Source organism: Protopterus annectens, chromosome 16.part0, assembly GCF_019279795.1.
Source record: "Protopterus annectens isolate FY-2018-M chromosome 16.part0, PAN1.0, whole genome shotgun sequence".
Classification (NCBI taxonomy): domain Eukaryota; kingdom Metazoa; phylum Chordata; order Ceratodontiformes; family Protopteridae; genus Protopterus; species Protopterus annectens.
In genome coordinates, this window is record NC_056750.1 from 378,415,441 (window position 1) to 378,436,005 (window position 20,565).

General features: G+C 40.5%; 1 protein-coding gene across 1 annotated transcript in view; it reads left to right on the plus strand.

Annotated features, from left to right (window-relative positions):
* PDCL (phosducin like) overlaps positions 1 to 18,873 on the plus strand; it is a 104,605-nt gene extending 85,732 nt beyond the window's left edge. The window contains exon 3 of the mRNA XM_044058570.1: positions 16,399 to 18,873. Coding sequence (XP_043914505.1) covers positions 16,399 to 16,947 — 549 coding nt within the window. The 3' untranslated portion in view covers positions 16,948 to 18,873. The remainder of the gene's footprint in view (positions 1 to 16,398) is intronic.
* The last annotated feature ends 1,692 nt before the right edge of the window (positions 18,874 to 20,565 follow it).

Consider the following 20,565-nt stretch of genomic DNA (forward strand, 5'->3'; position numbering starts at 1 on the left):
GTGTGAGCTTTCATATGAGGCTGTGCTGTTCTGTTACCTGAATGTTGAAATATTTATAGAAATATGAAATTATTAAAATCAATGTTTTTTTTAGTTGCATTAGAGGTCAAATTTCAACACAGTTGTTTGCTGTCATGTATGCTTTGAGCTGAAGTCTTCTGATACCTTGTATGTAGCATGGTTTTGGAATTATGAATGCAACTATAACCACAAGGAAATAACCACAAGGAAAGAAACAGAGGAGTGCAAGTTGCCCACCAGTAAAAAAAAAAAAGGCATGCAGGATTATATTTACATCGGCAAAGAAAGCTTCATTACCAATAACATTTTCCTTTCCTCTCTTTTAAAAATAGAAGTCTGATAAAATATATTAAAATTACTTTAAATTAAACAAATAGCTTATAGTGTTTAATTTGTTAAACTAAGTGTAACGGGTAAAGAAATATTGGTTATATGAAGTCATTAGAAATTGTAAAACATAATGACATCTTGTTAAATTTGTTTATTTTAAAATTGTGATTTGTGCAACAGCATCCGTTTACTAACGCCAGCACCCTGGTTATATCTGTCAGTTTTTAAACCAGACAGTGTACTGGTGTGTTGCAATGAAACGATGGCAGAGTCTGCCATTTGTTTCACTTAAGAGTTAAATTCAGAAGCAGTATTGGCTCTTCATTAAGTATAGATAAAATATTTAATGAAGTAAAAAAAAAGGGGGGGGGCAAACCAGGGACTAATTGGTATAAATAAGCATATAAGCAAAGTGCCTCAATGAAGAACTTGAAAGAAGCACCACTAGTCAAAGTAGTATTTTGAAGGACAAAAACTGGAAACCTGCAGCTTGTATTCCTGTTGGGAATACGTTGTGGCTGGCTGTTCATAATTTTCTTTCATCTTCATCTTTTTTTAAACAAGAATCTTTTTTTAATTTATCACTTATGACATAGGCAATCATACATTTATATAAATGAAAACTAACCATATTTACATAATTATAGTTGCAAACATTATACATCACTTATCCAGTCATTATCAGTCAAACATCATGTAGCTTATTCGAATCCTGACTTCTTTTAAACCTAATTCCTCCTCTGCATTCTCACAGTTCGCATTTTTTCTTAATTTGATCCTACCCTTTTCTAAAGAACACAGTTCCAGTTGTTTTATCTCTGTTACTATATTCACTGCTTCTAGTGCATTTGGTTTAGACATTGATTTCCATTTTCTAGTAATTGCTTTTTTGGCAGCCAACATAATTAGACACAGCAAGGCTTTACTGTGTCTAGGCAATTCCGACTCATGATTATAGCTTAAAAAAAAAATCCTTAGTTAAACCAGTTTGGTCACCCAGTAACTCTGACAGAGTAGTCTGCAGGGACTCTTTCAAGTATGCCAACTCATTACACTCCCAGAAAATATGTTCCTAATTACTTCCTCCTTCCCCATCACACCTCCAGCATTTGCTGTCCACCTGAGAAAAAAATGTTTGGAGTCTACTTGGGGTGTAAAAATACTTAAACAATTCCGAGCAAAGATCCTAAATCTTCTAGACTTTGTTTGCATATTTGGGAGACATACATATATCTCCCCCCCGCCGTTGTTTCTTTGGGAAGAGAGATTGGATAAACAATTCAAAATCTTTTTCTAACCTCCTCCGATTCTTGACAAGTTATCGTGCAGTGTTTTATATGTTGTACTAAGTATTCCTTGAACAGCAACTTCTGTTCTGAATTCTACTGAACACTCTACAGTGCTGTTTTTTTGCTTAGGATCCCTGTTTTTCTCCCTGCCTGTACTCAGATATCGCTCCTTGATAGGGAAGGCAAATTCTAGCCTACAGTCCAAATAGAATGGGAACAAACCAAGAGTTTATTACCTTTGCTTCTCTATTTACACCCAATACCTTGGCTCTTTTGCCAGTTTCTTCAATAAATTCCAGCCCCCTCTTACCTATTGTCTGTATCCCTAATTACAGTATTCCCTATTGGCAAAATGTCCTTTATCCATTCACATGTTTACTTAGTTCTTAGAATGCTTTCTGCTACTTCATGAATATAATAATCCATACGGTTATTGTTCTCCAGAAGGATCTGCATCCAGTATCCCAGTCTTCCTTGTTTCTTTTGCTTTCCCCACTGTTTCATCATCATTCCTTTCCACTTTGAATTATAGGTTTCTGCTTGTGTTCTGTATAGGAGACATACCTATGCCCCTGAAATACCTCTTCAAATCAGGTAATCCCAAACTGCCTTGTTCTCTTGGAAAAGTCAGCTAATCCCGTTTGACTCTCTTCTTCCCTCCTGGATAAAATCCCTCAACTCTTTAATTGTAGTCTGCAACTTCTCATCTGGTTGATTAAAAATTTGTCTGAGCACTGTGTAAAACTAAAGGGACTAAACTCATTAACTGCTTGTATCTTACTGTTTGTATACATATTAACAGAGCTGCCATACCAGAATTCTTCATTCATACTACTTAATTTTATCATGTCCCCATAAGTATGGATATTGCTGAACCAATTTGTGTGTGGGTACATAATTTACAGCTATTGCCTTTGTTTTAGCTTCATTAATTTTGTATCCTGAAATGATTTGAAACTCTTGTCAAAAATGTTTCACAGCATTAAAAGGTCCTTTCTGATTTTATCATGTGTAAAATATCTGCAAACTATCTTTTCTTAACTATCATACCAATTATATCCTTGAATTTCTGAGTCCCTTATTTTCTTTGCCATTGGTTCTAAATATAATCCAGGGGAAAAAAAGGGACCCCTGCCTGGTTCCTGTGTGTAAACAGAAATTATTAGAGAGGAACCCACCCACTTTTTAATTTTTACCTCTGATCCCTTGTATATCCTCCTAACCAGCTGTATAATTTTATCAGGGAATGCAAATGCTTTCATTGCCCTGCTAATAAACTGCTACATTGCTGTGTCAGGTGGTTTCTTCTCTGCATCAAGACCCACCAACAACAATGGTATTTTCTTATGTTCTGCTTCCCTGTGGATCATCAGTGCTCTGGATATTTGCCTCCCTTCCACAAAAGCACACCGATCCATATCAATTTTGGCACCACCTTTGTCGTCATTTTAGCCTTTATAGACACAAATACTTTAATTTAGGATTGAAATGGCCCTGTATGAAGTTGGATTTGATGTGCCTTTACCCTTTTTATGTATTACAGCCACCATCGCTTTAATCCATGATGTTGGTGCTTCTCCATCTCTTAAAATACTGTTAAACAAAACCTTCCAGATCTTTCATTTTTTTCCCTCCTAGCTTCCAAACCTCTACAGGAATACCATTTATTCCTATTTATTAATACCATTTATTATTATTTATACCTGGTGACTTTCCTATGGATTTGGTTCTACATAACCATTTTATCTCCTCTCCTCCTATCCTAACTGCTGGTAATTGAGCCTCATTTACCTCTAACCTTGGCATATTTAACTTTTCCATAAACATTTCCATTTGTATCTTTTCTTGATTTCCATATTTCTCTGGTTTATACAGACTTTCATAAAATTTCCAAAATATTTCTAGTACCTCTACATGATGTTTTATCTTCCTTGTTATAGACTTCCTAACCTTGACAATAACCCTTTCTACTTTCTGTTGCCTGACTCATTGGGCTAAAAGTTTTTGTGCTCTTGAGTAATCAAAAAATAGTTGTTTCACAGCAATCTTTCTAAACTCGTGCATATTATTGAGGTAATCCCTTATTTTCTGTTGAGCATTCTGCAGTTCCTACTCCTCCTCTTGTTCTGAGAGATTCCTCTATTCTGCAATACTTAAATATTTGTCAGTCCTTTTAAATAATTCTTGTTACTTCTTAACCATATCTGTGTATCCTTTATTTCCACTCGTATTTGTAAAACTCCACTTGAATTTTAGTCTGCTTCCTAGCTTTATTTTCTGAAGAAGCTTCTAGCTTCTTGAAAAACTTCCATTCCTCTCTCTTTCAACAGATAGTTGGGAAAACACCACTGTCTCATTTTTATTTTAGTTATTATTGGAGCATGATCTGAAATCCTTATTGAATGCATATCAAAACTTTCAATTAAATGCACGTTCTTGTGAAGTGTAAGTTCTGTCTAGTTTAGCCTAGCCCAGTTTTTGTATCTTGGGGAATAATATGTAAATTCACACCAAACTCCTAATACTGAATTCACATCTTCTATGCCAAATGTTTTCATAAATTTCTTCAAAAATCTACCCTTCTTTGTTATATTAACCTTCTGGGGTCCCCCTGACGCATCCTCACTGCTGCAAATCAAATTCCAGTGTCCACCAAAGTCATATTCCCTGCTGAAAGCTAATTTTTTTCCCCAGAATTTTCTTAGGCTCCAATCTGAAGTAGTTACTTCATTTGCTCTGCAACTTGTGGGTATCGGATCCGATCTCGGATCTGAGCCGGCAGCTTTCCAAGCTACAAGATCCGAGCTCCGAGCTCCTAGCTCCTCCCCTACCCATAATCCCCTGCTATGTGCTACATTACCCCAGATCATTTTTTGCCGCGGCTGAAGCAGCTACATTTGAAGAGCTCCTTGGCTTTTGGTGAGATTGAACCTTTTTTTTTTTTCTGTCAAAAAAAAAAAAAATCTTTTTCTAGTTGTGAGAGTGTGTAGTTCGTGGGGTTAGTTAGCTATAGTGTAGTTTAGTTGGATATCTTTGTTTTCCCTTTCTAACTAGTTTTTCTTGTAGTTCCCTCCTTTCACCCTCCCCCCCTCTTAGTGTTTGGGTGTGTTCTTGGTGTGAGTGGTGTTATGGCTGAAGGGCCTAAGGCGGTGTTCTCAAAGTGTACTGAGTGTGGCCATAAGCCTCTTACCTATTGTCTGTATCCCTAATTACAGTATTCCCTATTGGCAAAATGTCCTTTATCCATTCACATGTTTACTTAGTTCTTAGAATGCTTTCTGCTACTTCATGAATATAATAATCCATACGGTTATTGTTCTCCAGAAGGATCTGCATCCAGTATCCCAGTCTTCCTTGTTTCTTTTGCTTTCCCCACTGTTTCATCATCATTCCTTTCCACTTTGAATTATAGGTTTCTGCTTGTGTTCTGTATAGGAGACATACCTATGCCCCTGAAATACCTCTTCAAATCAGGTAATCCCAAACTGCCTTGTTCTCTTGGAAAAGTCGGCTAATCCCGTTTGACTCTCTTCTTCCCTCCTGGATAAAATCCCTCAACTCTTTAATTGTAGTCTGCAACTTCTCATCTGGTTGATTAAAAATTTGTCTGAGCACTGTGTAAAACTAAAGGGACTAAACTCATTAACTGCTTGTATCTTACTGTTTGTATACATATTAACAGAGCTGCCATACCAGAATTCTTCATTCATACTACTTAATTTTATCATGTCCCCATAAGTATGGATATTGCTGAACCAATTTGTGTGTGGGTACATAATTTACAGCTATTGCCTTTGTTTTAGCTTCATTAATTTTGTATCCTGAAATGATTTGAAACTCTTGTCAAAAATGTTTCACAGCATTAAAAGGTCCTTTCTGATTTTATCATGTGTAAAATATCTGCAAACTACTTTTCTTAACTATCATAACAATTATATCATTGAATTTCTGAGTCCCTTATTTTCTTTGCCATTGGTTCTAAATATAATCCAGGGGGAAAAAAGGGACCCCTGCCTGGTTCCTCTGTGTAAACAGAAATTATTAGAGAGAAACCCACCCACTTTTTAATTTTTACCTCTGATCCCTTGTATATCCTCCTAACCAGCTGTATAATTTTATCAGGGAATGCAAATGCTTTCATTGCCCTGCTAATAAACTGCTACATTGCTGTGTCAGGAGGTTTCTTCTCTGCATCAAGACCCACCAACAACAATGGTATTTTCTTATGTTCTGCTTCCCTGTGGATCATCAGTGCTCTGGATATTTGCCTCCCTTCCACAAAAGCACACCGATCCATATCTGTCAATTTTGGCACCACCTTTGTCGTCATTTTAGCCTTTATAGACACAAATACTTTAATTTAGGATTGAAATGGCCCTGTATGAAGTTGGATTTGATGTGCCTTTACCCTTTTTATGTATTGCAGCCACCATCGCTTTAATCCATGATGTTGGTGCTTCTCCATCTCTTAAAATACTGTTAAACAAAACCTTCCAGATCTTTCATTTTTTTCCCTCCTAGCTTCCAAACCTCTACAGGAATACCATTTATTCCTATTTATTAATACCATTTATTATTATTTATACCTGGTGACTTTCCTATGGATTTGGTTCTACATAACCATTTTATCTCCTCTCCTCCTATCCTAACTGCTGGTAATTGAGCCTCATTTACCTCTAACCTTGGCATATTTTTTTCCATAAACATTTCCATTTGTATCTTTTCTTGATTTCCATATTTCTCTGGTTTATACAGACTTTCATAAAATTTCCAAAATATTTCCAGTACCTCTACATGATGTTTTATCTTCCTTGTTATAGACTTCCTAACCTTGACAATAACCCTTTCTACTTTCTGTTGCCTGACTCATTGGGCTAAAAGTTTTTGTGCTCTTGAGTAATTAAAAAGTTGCTTCATAGCAATCTTTCTAAACTCATGCATATTATTGAGGTAATCCCTTATTTTCTGTTTAGCATTCTGCAGTTCCTTCTCTTGTTCTGAGAGATTCCTCTATTCTGCAATACTTAAATATTTGTCAGTCCTTTTAAATTCTTGTTACTTCTTAACCATATCTGTGTATCCTTTATTTCCACTCGTATTTGTAAAACTCCGCTTTAATTTTATTCTGCTTCCTAGCTTTATTTTTTGAAGAAGCTTCTAGCTTCTTGAAAAACTTCCATTCCTCTCTCTTTCAACAGATAGTTGGGAAAACACCACTGTCTCATTTTTATTTTAGTTATTATTGGAGCATGATCTGAAATCCTTATTGAATGCATATCAAAACTTTCAATTAAATGCACGTTTTTGTGAAGTGTAAGTTCTGTCTAGTCTAGCCTAGCCCAGTTTTTGTATCTTGGGGAATAATATGTAAATTCACACCAAACTCCTAATACTGAATTCACATCTTCTATACCAAATGTTTTCATAAATTTCTTCAAAAATCTACCCTTCTTTGTTATATTAACCTTCTGGGGTCCCCCTGACGCATCCTCACTGCTGCAAATCAAATTCCAGTGTCCACCAAAGTCATATTCCCTGCTGAAAGCTAATTTTTTTCCCCAGAATTTTCTTAGGCTCCAATCTGAAGTAGTTACTTCATTTGCTCTGCAACCTGTGGGTATCGGATCCGATCTCGGATCTGAGCCGGCAGCTTTCCAAGCTACAAGATCCGAGCTCCTCCCCTACCCATAATCCCCTGCTATGTGCTACATTACCCCAGATCATTTTTTGCCGCGGCTGAAGCAGCTACATTTGAAGAGCTCCTTGGCTTTTGGTGAGATTGAACCTTTTTTTTTTTTTTTCTGTCAAAAAATCTTTTTCTAGTTGTGAGTGTGTGTAGTTCGTGGGGTTAGTTAGCTATAGTGTAGTTTAGTTGGATATCTTTGTTTTCCCTTTCTAACTAGTTTTTCTTGTAGTTCCCACCTTTCACCCTCCCCCCCTCTTAGTGTTTGGGTGTGTTCTTGGTGTGAGTGGTGTTATGGCTGAAGGGCCTAAGGCAGTGTTCTCAAAGTGTACTGAGTGTGGCCATAAGCTTTCGCCGGCGGATGGCCACACTCAGTGCGTTTTATGCTTGGGGGGCGGCCCACTTGTCATCGGCCTGCACAGTCTGCGTGGCCTTTAATCCCCGAGTTCTCAGGGACAGGAAGAACAAGCTGATCCTTGCGGGCTTGTTGCCTCAGGAATCGGCTTCTTCTTCCTCCCCCTCTCAGGCACAGGCTGTCTTGGCAGCCCTCGCGCCTTCTGTGCCCCCAACTCAACCTGGGACTCAGCCTCCCTCTTTGGTTGTGAGTTCGGGGGATTTGGGTACCTCCACTACGGTGGAGAAAAGGCATAAGGACAAGGGACATAAGTCCCACAAAAGGCGGGCTGAGACTCAACCCTCAGCCCCGCCGTCTAAACTGGCTAGGTCTCCCTCGAGGGTCTCCAGATCCTCCCACTCTCGGCTCCGTTCGCCTCGTTTTTCGCCGGAGGAGGAGGATCGGTCTCCCTCGAGGTCATCGAGGCGGCCCTCCCGGCCCGCCTTGACGACTTCTTCAAGATCAACTAGAAGCCTCACTGAAGCGGATATGGATCGGATGATGCGCCGATTCATCCAGACCCAGATGCAGATGGGGGTGCTCTTGCCCCCCCCCTGGGGGGAGCGCGGCCCCCATGTTTGCTCCGATTTACTCCTTCTCCGACCCGTTTTCGGGTCTCAGAGTTATCGGATCCGGGCCCCTTTGGAACCGGGGATTCGTCGGCGCCGATAGCTCCGGTCGCTTCGACGCCGACTGTGCCTTCGAGTCTGTCGGATCCGAGCTCTCGGGGCCGAGGGCTGAGCATCGGATCCGGGGAAGCTGGTGTGTCTTCGGCTCCGTTGGGTTCGGAGCACACCTCTCTCTCGGCTCCTGCTGCATCGGCTCCGACCCCATCCCTACCTCGTAGCCAAGGAGATTGCTCTCGGAGCCTGACGAGAGTAGCTCTCTTTCGGCTTTTGAGGTTGTGGAGAGGGTACTGTCGATGACCTCCAGGTCCCTGGTTCGGGTGTCGGATCCTCCCGTACCCCTGCTGCATGTGGGTCTATCCTCCATCATCCGACCATCGGGACAGCCTGCTCAAGCCCTCCAGTTCCCTTGGAGGAACAGGACCCCGTTGACGAGCCCTCTTCGGACAGTCCCACCGAGGAGGTCCCTCGTAAACGGTGCAAGAGGAGGCACCTGGACTCCCCCGAGTCCGTTACAACCGACACGGATTTAGATGAAGGGGAAGGTTCCCCAAGGTCACCCCCCGAGGATGTCTCCTTCGGAGACATCATGGAAATGTTACGTATTAGAGGGGGGTGGTCTGCCCAAAAACCTTCCGTGGATGAATCCGTGTTCCTGGATGCGTTTGAGGCAGGCCCTTCTACCTCCTGGGTGTCCCCCTCCGGCTGACCCCCTGGTAGATATCCCGAAGCGACCCGACAAGATCCTTAGCCCCCCAGTGGATAGACAGTCTTGGGCCAAGGGAACCCCCGTGGATGCCATGTTGGTGGCGGCTGCCACCAAGAGAGAACTCAGAAGAGTTCTTCAGTTCACCCGCCAGATAAGGAATCTCGGGCACTGGACCGCATTGAGAAGCGGATGTTTAGTTCAGCGACCTTTTCTATAAGGGCGCTGAACTATATGGCACATACCATTAGGCTGCAACGAGACTTAATTAAGGAATACGCTGCAGCCCCCCCGGAGTCCATGTCGGTCGAGGACAAAAAAGTTTTCTCGACTCGTATGGCCACTCTGAAATCCATCTCTAACACGTCCATGCGTCTACTCTCCCATGCCACGGAGGGAGCCGCTAGGGCCAGCGGAGCCGGGGTCATCTTGCGACGTCACTCCTGGCTCCGTCTTTGCGGATCCCTTCAAGGCGTCCTTCGCGAATGCACCGTTTGACGGATCTTTGCTCTTCGGCAAGACCGTTCGCGAGACGCTGGTCCAAAGCGAGAAGGATGGGAAGACGCTGTCTGCCATCGGGGTCCACTTCTCTAATCCCCAACGATCCTTTTCTAGGAATCAGAGGGGACAAAAGAAGCTGTGGTTCCGTAAGTCCCAGCAATCCCATCCAGCTTCGGACCCCTCGTCCTCTAGAGGCAGAGGAGGACAAGGAGGACGCCGGCCCAGAGGCAGAGGGGGACTGTGTAACTTCGGGTCCAGGGAACCCTTCCCGGATAGACCCGCGCAGCAGCTCTGAGGGCTTACCTGGCTGTCCCTCTCTGGAGGCAGTCGGGGGGCGGTTGTTGGAGCACCTGTCAAACTGGGGGTCCATTACGACAGATCGCTGGGTGTTCCGCATCATATCCAGAGGTTATACCATCCCCTTCATAAACCACCCTCCCTCGACCAGACACCTCCCCGATGTTCCACCCGATCGAAGGGAGGCAGCAGCTTCAGAAGTCCTGAAGTTGCTAGAAAAAAAGAGCCATCCAGCCCGTCCCCCCAGACCAGTCAGGATTGGGTTATTACTCCAGGTGCCAAAAAAGACGGGGGACCTAAGACCCATTCTAGACCTCTCCGCTTTGAACCTGTTCATTCCCAAAGAAAAATTCCGGATGGTCACCCTCCAATCTATTCTCCCCCTTCTGCGGCAGAACGACTGAATGTGCTCTATAGACCTCAAGGATGCGTACTACCACATCTTGATGGACAGACGATCCAGAAGGTTTCTCCGCTTCTGGCTGGGAGCCTGTCATTACCAGTTCAGGGTTCTCCCGTTCGGCCTCACCTCAGCCAGGGTGTTCACCAAGGTCATGGCAGTGGTTGCAGCCCACCTGAGACTTCAGGGCATTCAGGTCTTCCCATATCTAGATGACTGGCTCCTTACCGCCACCAACAGGAATCAGCTTGGCGTGGCAAGAGATTATGCTCTGACCCTTGCCCAGAGCTTGGGCATCTCTGTAAACCTCCAGAAATCCTCTTTGCCCCGTACAGGTCCTGGAGTTCATAGGGGCCAAGTTAGATACCCGCATCTCTCGAGCTATGCTAACTGTGGACAGGCTGAACAGCTTGTCGTTTCAGGTGCTAATTCTTCTTCAAAGTCCGGCCCCGGCGGCGGAATTAGTCCTGAGGGCACTAGGATCTATGGCAGCAGCGATCAGTGTCTCCCTTCACGCGCGTCTGCGGATGAGGGTTCTGCAGTGGTCTTTACTACTCCATCCGTTGAATACTCCGATTCCCCTGAGCAGAGTTTGCAGGCACTCCCTTCTTTGGTGGCTCCATGCCCCAGAGCTGAGGGAAGGGAGGCCCTTTGTTGTCCCTCCCACCCAAGCCACGCTGACCACAGACGCTTCTCTCCTCGGGTGGGGGGGGCATTGTTTGGGCATAACCGTCCAAGGCATGTGGACTCCCCTGGAGACCGCTTTGCATATCAATGTCCTAGAGATGAAGGGCGGTAGTTCTAGCGTTGCAAGCTCTCCACAACCTTCTACCTCTGGGGACTATTGCAATCTGGATGGACAACATGTCGGTTGTCTGGTACATAAACAAGCAAGGAGGAACCAGGTCCTACCCCCTTTGCCGGGAGGCTATGAGAGTGTGGGAATGGGCGATATCCACCAACCGTTTTCTGGTAGCAACGCACATTCCGGGTCGGTCCAACATTTTGGCGGACAAACTGAGCAGAGTGATTCTCACTCTGTACGAGTGGTCTCTCAATCCATCAGTTGTGAAGCAGATCTTCCGCAAATGGGGTTGGCCTCGCTTCGATCTTTTTGCTTCTCCCTTAAATACAAAATGCAGCAAGTACTTCGCAATACTTCCCCCCGAAGGGGAGAATCCCAGAGACGCTCTAGTCCATGCTTGGCCGCCCGGTCTACTTTATGCTTACCCCCCCCCCTTCCACTCATGACTAAGTTCATACAGAAAGCCTGTCGGTTGGAGAGCAGAGTTATCCTCATAGCCCCATTCTGGCCTCGCCAGATCTGGTTCCCTTACCTGTGGTCTCGCAGTGTATCTCCGCCATGGATACTGGATCCCATTCCAGACCTGATTTCGCATCCGGCGGGATACCAACCCCCAAACCTGGTGAACCTCAAGCTTGCGGCTTGGTTGCTCCAGTTCCACTGATGGTTAGGACGCCCAGCATCTCATCTCCTGTTAAGGCAGCACATAAGCCGACTACTAGGAAAATTTACTACAGCAAATGGAAACGTTTCTCTGTCTGGGCTAAAGATAGAGGCCTGGATCCATTTACAGTTCCTATTCCTACTATTCTAGACTTCCTGTCGCTGATATTTAGACAAGGAGCAAGTGCTTCTACAGTTAAAGTGCAATTGGCAGCCATCCCCCATTTCCATGTGGGAGACGGACTAGGATCTTTGGCTTCTACAAGATTATGTAAAACCTTCTTGCAGGGTGTTTTCCTCTTGAAGCCTCTGGTGAAAGTGGTGGTGCCTCCATGGGATTTGACCTTAGTCTTACAAGCCTTGACAGGCCCACCCTTTGAACCCGCGGCTTCGATTCCATTAAAATTTTTGTCTTGGAAAACAGCCTTTTTGGTGGCCATTACTTCAGCCAAAAGGGTTTCAGAACTTCAAGCTTTATGTATGAAGCATCCTTATCTCATTTTTCACAAGGATAGAGTGTTCCTCAGGACTAATCCGTCATTCTTACCTAAGGTGGCTTCGGAGTCAAATTATCAATCAATCAATAAACTTACCCGTGTTCTTCCCAAATTTTCAGAATAGAGGAGAATACAAATTGCATAAATTGGATGTGCACAGACCACTGCGTTTTTACCTGCACAGGACTAAAGATTTTCGCAAGTCAGACCAGTTTGTGTCATTTGCTAAATCGGCCATGGGTAAGGCCATTTCCAAAGTGACTGTAGCAAATTGGATTTGTCGATGCATAGTTCACGGGTACTTATCTGCAGGCAAACCGGTTCCTACCGGAATTCACGCTCACTCTGAGGGCTGTGGCCACCTCTGCAGCCTTCTGGTCCAGGATCCCCTTGGATGACATATCCTCAGCAGCTACCTGGTCCTCTTCACATACGTTTATTTCTCATTATAAGTTGGATATGGTATCGAGAGGTAGGGCTTCCTTTGGTTCCGCAGTGCTTCGGAATATCCTTCCATAAGGCCGCCCAGGGTTTTTCCCTAGGTAGCTGGGAACTCTGTCCCACAGGTTGCAGAGCAAATGAAGTAACTACTTCAGATAAAGAAGTTATGTACTCACCATAACGTTCCATCTGAGTAGGTACTTCATTTGTCTGCAACCGACCCCCCCCCTGCCATCCCCCGAACCTTTTCGGGATTCCTAATCACCAAAGAAATCTTTCTTCTGCTTTAGGACAGTTATCTGGTGTTACTTCCTCTATCGAAGGTAGGAGTTGTGTAAGAGGCAAAAAAATTCGATCTGAGGTAATGTAGCACATAGCAGGGGATTATGGGTAGGGGAGGAGCTAGGAGCTCGGATCTTGTAGCTTGGAAAGCTGCCGGCTCGGATCCGAGATCGGATCCGATACCCACAGGTTGCAGACAAATGAAGTACCTACTCAGATGGAACGTTATGGTGAGTACATAACTTCTTTTTATAGCAGTTTTAGGTGGAATATAAATACATGCCAGTGTAATCCTTCTCCCTTGCCAGTAGCAGATCTACCAGTTATCTTTGTTATCCTCTTCTGTCAGTATTGTAGCGCCTCTTGCAGTTAAAAGAACTCATTTCCTTTGTTCAGGTATTCAGCTGAATAACTGTCCTGAAAACCTTTATCAAATTCACGTGTTCAGTTCTTTCAAAATGTGTCTCCTGTAGCTATTTGCATTCTATAGCTCACTACTCTTTCTTTGTTGTATAAATCTGTGAGACCATATACAAAGGTAATATAGAAAGCGTCACTGTTAAAAAGGTATTCCCACCTTTTATGTATAACAGCTTTAAGTATCTAGTTCTAACGTTTGTGTTATATAAATATACTGTTTGACAGTTTGAGCTTTTATACAGTTGTTTCTTGTCATATTCATTTGAGCCTATGTCACATCGTACAAAACTTTGCTTTATTGAAAATCATAAAGAAAACACCCCAGTACACCCCTAAAACCTATTAACTTGATACTAAGACACATCTTTTTTTGTTTTATTGAAAGCCCTAAAAATACACCCCCAGTACACCCCTAAAACCTATGTACATCTTCAAATGTTGAAGTTTGACCCTCCTAATAGGAACAATTACCCCAAACTGACAGCCACACTCTGACTTGGGTTAACTTAAAAGGAAGGTTATCCATGCTAAGTTGCATGTTACATTTGTGCTTCTAAGTGCTTTCTAGTTTTGTCTTATCTTTATTGCTCTCCCAGACTGGGAAAACACTTGAATGCTTTCTGAAAACATCTACTAGTCATTGAAATAAAGAAGTACTCTGTTTTTATTGTTCGTCTCTATGGAGACATGAGAACCAGAAACAGAGTTGCTCCTACAAGCATTTATTTATTTGCTAGAGGAAAGCTTTATTGTATTCAATGTTATTTTTATTTGCTTTTTCTTAAAATGTGTTACTAGATCAAGCCAAGGACATTAATCCAGCCATTCCCCTGTGCAAGAATGAGAAAAGGCACATCAATTTTTCTTGGATCGTGCTCTTTTTACCAGACTTTTGTTCTTTAAGTTGCAGTGTCTAATTTTCTTAAAAATGCTTTCTTTATTAATACAAGAGAGAGCCTTGTTCACCACAAATGAGAGCTGTAGACATATAAAAAGCACAGTTTATGTACATCAAAACTTAGTAGTAATAGATAACCACATTTATCAAAACTAATGAGGAACGCCCAAGAAATTTAAAAAAAGTGAAGGTCAATAGTAAATCTTACTAATATTTCAGAAGTAGGTTATGTTCAGTTTTTCTTATTTAGAGCTATGGTACAATAAGTTCATTACTTTTGATGTATGATGCAAGTTGTCATACTGCCTAAACACACACACAAAGGAAATTAAAGTAGTTTGACTTTGTTTTAATAAGCATATTAAGAATAGCACATTTATGAAATAACCAGTTTGATTATAAGGATTTCATTAAAGTTGTATGAAATTTTTATGTAAAGGTCCTATCCTGTGACTTTTTCCAAGCTGAAAGTGAAAGGTTATTATTCAAGTAATTGCATATATGGTACTTCCAGTTGTTTTAATATTGTAATGCAAGACATTAAAGAAGATGTAAATCACTGTCGCAGATGTAGATTGAATTACTTTGTTGGAGGTGGCTTCAACAATAGCCTGATTTCTTAGATGCTCTTTTAAGTGAAGCAGTTGTCCAGTCCATATCTTTAGCAAGCAAGTCTTACAAAAGTAAACTCTTCTAGATTAACAGTTCTTTGATCAGATTGTAAGAACAGTCTTCAGGATATCATAACTGTGCTCCAATGTTATTTTGTTTCAACAGTTTTATCAGTGGGCAACGTTCTCTTCCCCCCCCCCCCAAAGTTTTAGTAACATGGTTATCAAACTTGGTGACAGTTTGAACTATATTTTAATATTGATTTTGTCCAGTTTTTGACACATTCTTTGTTCCAAGTAAAGCAAAAATTTCACTATAATAGATCTAGGTGGTGTATGAGAATAAGTTGAAAAGGGCTTGCCAGTCGAATGTTAGGTTCTCTCAGTACCAAAGGGCTAGTTTAGAAATTTGAGTCTAAGTAGATAAAAATGTAACCATGACCTCTCCTCCTCCTGTTTTTTTGCTGGAAGGCTAAATAGTCTTATGTTTCATTTCTTTTCACAGTTTTCAAGATCTTCAATATTTAGCATTCAGCTGTAATGCTTTAGCAGAAATTCTTTCAATCTTTCCTGTATGTCTGACTTGGCAGTTGCAATATCTAGTATTTGTGTTTCATTTCTGTGTTACTGACTTCATCACTTCTGGTTTTTTTTATACAGTTATCCTTGCACATTGGTAGTTTTTCTTAAACATTTGTCTGTTTTCAGTGAAAGTTCTTGTATTGATAACATTTGCTGGAAGTCTTTCTTCAAGGACCCTTCCCAATAGTAACAGAGCGGCTCACTGAATCATGCTTTTAAGGAAGTATAAAAAGGTAATATTTGTCAGAACAATTCTGTATTTCCCCAGAATTCATCAAAATTATCCATTGTAAGTGTAATTCGTAAACTAATGAAATAGTATTCATTAGTGAATATTGCCTTTTTCTTCTATTTAATAATTCTCACCACAGAGCTCTTCACAAAATTTGTTGCCAATCTGTCAAATTTGATCACCTTGGAGTAAAATTTGTTTTGACTATATGCCTGATGAAATACATTGAAAACCCTATCACACATTGTCTTGGAATGTAACCCATGACAGATGCAAACAAAAATGAAGTTTGATGCATGTCTCAGCTATTTAAATGGTAAATATGTTAAAACTGTGAAGGTATTGCAGATTGGGAACCATTAGAAAATACAAAAAGAAACTAAATGTTTAATGTGTAGTTTTGATGCTTCTGTACTGCTGATTTTATCCAATTTTGGATCTGTTATATAGACTTTGTAGTGAAGAATCCTGAAACTAAACTCCCTCTGCTCATGGGTCATGCAGTTGCTGCCAAGTATTTAGCTGCCACCACTTGGTGCTTAAGAAAACATTTGTCATTTATATTTTTCATGCTTTGTTGGCCAGGTTAGTCCCATCATTGGCTGACATTTCAGGATCAGATTGTTTCATTTTGCTTTCACTATCAAAATTACAAATGTTTGTTGCGTATTAGTTTGCGGTTTGCTGTTTGCTGCTTAATGTTCTGTTTTGCCTATACAGATGACCCTTCAGGAGTACAGTATGCTTCAGGTATCAGAAGATGATGAGGAATTTTTGCAGCAGTATAGAAAACAACGTATGGAAGAGATGCGGAAACAGCTGTCAAGTAAGAAACTGTTTGAAAAGGTTTACGAACTTGCCAGTCCAGAAGAGTTCTTGAATGCCGTAGATAAAGAACATAAAAGCACCACTGTTATGATTCACATTTATGAGACTGATATTCCTGGCTGCGAAGCTCTGGCTGGATGCATGCTGTGTCTGGCTGCAGAATACCCACTAGTTAAATTCTGCAAAATACAAAGTTCTGTTATTGGCACTAGTGAGAGGTTTACAGAAAATGCATTACCAACATTGCTGATTTATAAGGGAGGAGAACTAATAGGGAACTTTGTACGCATAACTGACCAGCTGGGTGAGGACTTTTTTGCAGTTGACCTGGAAGCATTTTTACAGGAATGCTGCCTTTTGCCAGAAAAAGATGTTGTTACTGGTTCCATCCATGGTACTTTGGTGCCTGATAGTGAAGACAGTGACTTGGATATAGATTAAGGCTAAAAGAGTAATGTATACCTGATTGAAATTGTTTAAGCACTAATGTTAGAACTGTATTTTCAAGATTTCCAGTTAAAATATGGAAACATAGTGGAGGAATGGCATTTTATCTGTTAAATAATGAAGCTGTAGCCAGCAGTGGAATATTTTTAAATAACCAGTTAATATTTATTGAAAACTTGTTCTTTTTTTACCTTTATAAAAGTCTGTTTGTGCAACACACATTACACAGTGTCATTCTCACTGTAACTTTCTAAAGGATTGCCGCGCTTGTAATCTGCACCGTTTTTTTAGTTTGCATTTCTATAACAGAAGGATTTTTTTTAATGGCGCAGTAAAATAATTTGTTTCAGAAGTATTCTCATGTTTTATATAATTGTTCCAATTTTTAATAACAGTACATTGAACCATGTTTGTTAACCAGGTTGGACCCCACTAGACAAAGTTGAAATTGGTCAAAATAAAGTGCCAATGGTCACTTCATTTGAAGGCTGTCAGACTTTTAAACCCAGATGTAAAAGATGTAGCTATTTACCTCTATTCTTAGCCTCATCTGTACTGCAGTGTAGTTTACTAGTTTGAAGTCTGTCTCCTGTCTTAATAGGTGCGAGACTTGAACCATGTATACATTTTAGTGGCTAACAGCTGCTGGGAATTAAGTAGCTAACCTAAACATTTTAGTGTAATGCACTATGGTTAGAACTCATTCATATTCTTGCTGTCCATCCATTTTTTATCTTTCTATAACTTGTAGTGGGCAGATAAGGCCAGTTTGATCAAACTCAGCACTTTTAATGTAGTAAGCATTATAGTTGAGTTAAAAGTGTGAAGGTGTATTTTGGAGACTGTTTTATTTATAATTCACAATGCTTGCATTTAGTATGTAACAAAGACAAAACTGTATGCTTTCTCGAGTGTTTTTGGTAATTTGGAGTGAACACTAGGAATGTTGGTGTTGGCATATAATCAGAATCCTGGCATTACTTGCATACAGTGTAACCTGTGTACTGTTGCATTACAGGTAATATGTTTAAACTAACGTCAACACATCATTAACAGTTTAACCCTTTTTCTATATTAATCGATAAGATCACCTCAGACAGCATTTTATATTTTGTTGGAAAGCTCAGAGGCCATTAGCCATGCAAATAGCACACATCTAGCCCATAATTGTTCGTATACATTTCACTTGTGTCATATGACTAATAGTTTGCAATCAACTTTACAGTTCTTGTTTTATGCAAACCAAAAGAGTGATGTGAAAAGTAAAAGTTTTGTAGTGTTTTTGTTCTGTTTTGGTAAGCAGCAAGGAAAAGAAATGTTCCTCTAATCATCTCGATGTATATAGCTGTAGCACACTGCATTAAAATGATGTAGAGCACTGCAGTTGCAAGCTGTGATACAAATAGGAACTTATTTTAAAAATTTAAACTATTTCAAGCATTGGTTGGACAAATGTATGTTTTGGGTATCCTGAAATCAGAAATAAGGTGAAGCCTAATGTGAAAAAAATGCATTTTTATTTGCGATTTATAGTCTGCAGTGTTTCAGCACTGTTGTGCAGTTGCATAGACAGTTCGTTATGTGAGTACAAGAAAAAGTTAGCATAGCCATGGGTTACAGCTGGTTGATTTGTGTTAAAATAAAATCTTCCAAAAATGGGATAATTAAAGGATGTATGTTTGTGTGATGTTATAGTTTATGCGTAATCCATTCCATTTAATATAAATACATTTAAATAACTAATTTATTAGTGTAACGTAAAATATTTCTTTCCCTATCCTCATGTTAAAAGAATGAATTATTACTGCTCATTTACATTGCACTATCATTTTGTGACTGCTTTTATACCTTTTAGATATTTTTTATACTTACAGTACTTCATTTGGGCGTTATAATAAAAGCACAAGTATGGAAAGAAAACTGGTCTTGTACAGTTTGTTGTATGTGTGCATATGACTTTTTTTCTAGCTTTTTTTAATGTCATATTAATTATGCTATTTCAGTTGTCCACGGGGAGAACACTTGTCTGTGACGTTAAAAACACAGGTAGTAGCCTGAGTAGTGGAAGACCAGGCAGGAGATTGGAGAGGCCAGTGGTTAGCTCTCAAATCTGGGGCAGGGATCATTGGCTTTGTGTGGGACACCAGTAGATGTTCACAGTTGGTCAGAAAAACACAGGTACATTTCCACTTTGACAGAATATGCCATGTGCTGGTAAAAGATGGAACAAAGATGTTTGCCTACTGTGTGATTTTGAGCAAGTCACTTAACCAGATGATCATTCTTCCATATCATCCCTGAAAAGGAGCATGAGTGCCAGTGGACTTGCTTGTTTACCATATGCATAAGAATTAAAATAAAAATGCATAGGATTGGTAAACTGTACCAACATACTTTGCATACATATTTTATACTCCCAGAAGAATCAGTAGGATGTAGCTAAAAACACCTAGAGATACCTGTAAGCTTTAATGAGGAAGGTAACACTGTGGACCCATTTGTGTGGTTTTATGGTACAAATTTTCTTTCTTTTCTCGGTTATGCGATTTTTCTTTTCTTTTTCTTTCTTTACTCCAAGCTCCTGCATTCAGGGATGTTTGCCTGCCAGTGGATCAGTAGGCCTATTCTCTGTGCCCAGCAGTTTTTTTTTCTACTGCTCATATGTTTCATATCTCTGTTATGATGTTTAGCATGGAAACATTTCTGAATTTGTCTTCAGAAGTATTCCTTACCATGTTTTATTTGCATTTGTTTTATTGTTGATCCAGCATCAACTCCCAAATATTTATATACTCCTCCTTGCTCAAGTTTTTATATCACATTCTTGTCCCAAACTCATGTTTTCCTGGCGTTGCAGTTTTCCTGCTTTAAAAGTTGCTTTTGCACATTTATCAAGACCAAATGACATTCATCTGAAAAAAAATATAACAACTTGCAGTTGTGCTTTTAGTTCCTCATCTAATGAACTATACAGTTTTAAATCATCAACAGAGAGAAGGTAAGAAGTCTTTACACTGTTGTTTTCTATGAGCCAGATTATAGCCATGGCCTAAGCTGTTGAATAAACATCTTAATGGATTAAGGGCAAGGCAGAATAGTAACAGTGAATCACCCTGGAATATCCCCCTTTTAATTTTTATCCCTGCAATAACAATTTGTTCTTTGTCATGGCTTAATTGCAAAGTGGTCTGCCACTGCAATGTAGATCAGTGTAGGGTGTATCTTGTATATTTTTAAGCACTCTTTTATCCATGAATGAGGGATACTATCAAATACTTTTTTGCAGTCAGTCCATGCCATACTAGATTCTTCCCCCCCTTTTTTTACAGTTCACTATGACTAACAACAAATGATCCTTTGTTCCATATGATTTTCTTTTATTGCCCTTTTGTTCTACTGCCATAATTGAGTTTTCTTCTAAATGATTATGAACTCTGTTGGCATCAATTCCTGCATATAGTTTGTACATCGTCAGAAGACAAGTTATTGGTCTATAATTTTTAGGGTAGCTTGCAGATTCGCTGTTAAGTAGGAGCATTGTTTTTCCTATAAGCCAGGTTGGCGTCTTCTCTGGGTGTGCATATAAATGGTTCTTACTCGTGGCTAAACCTT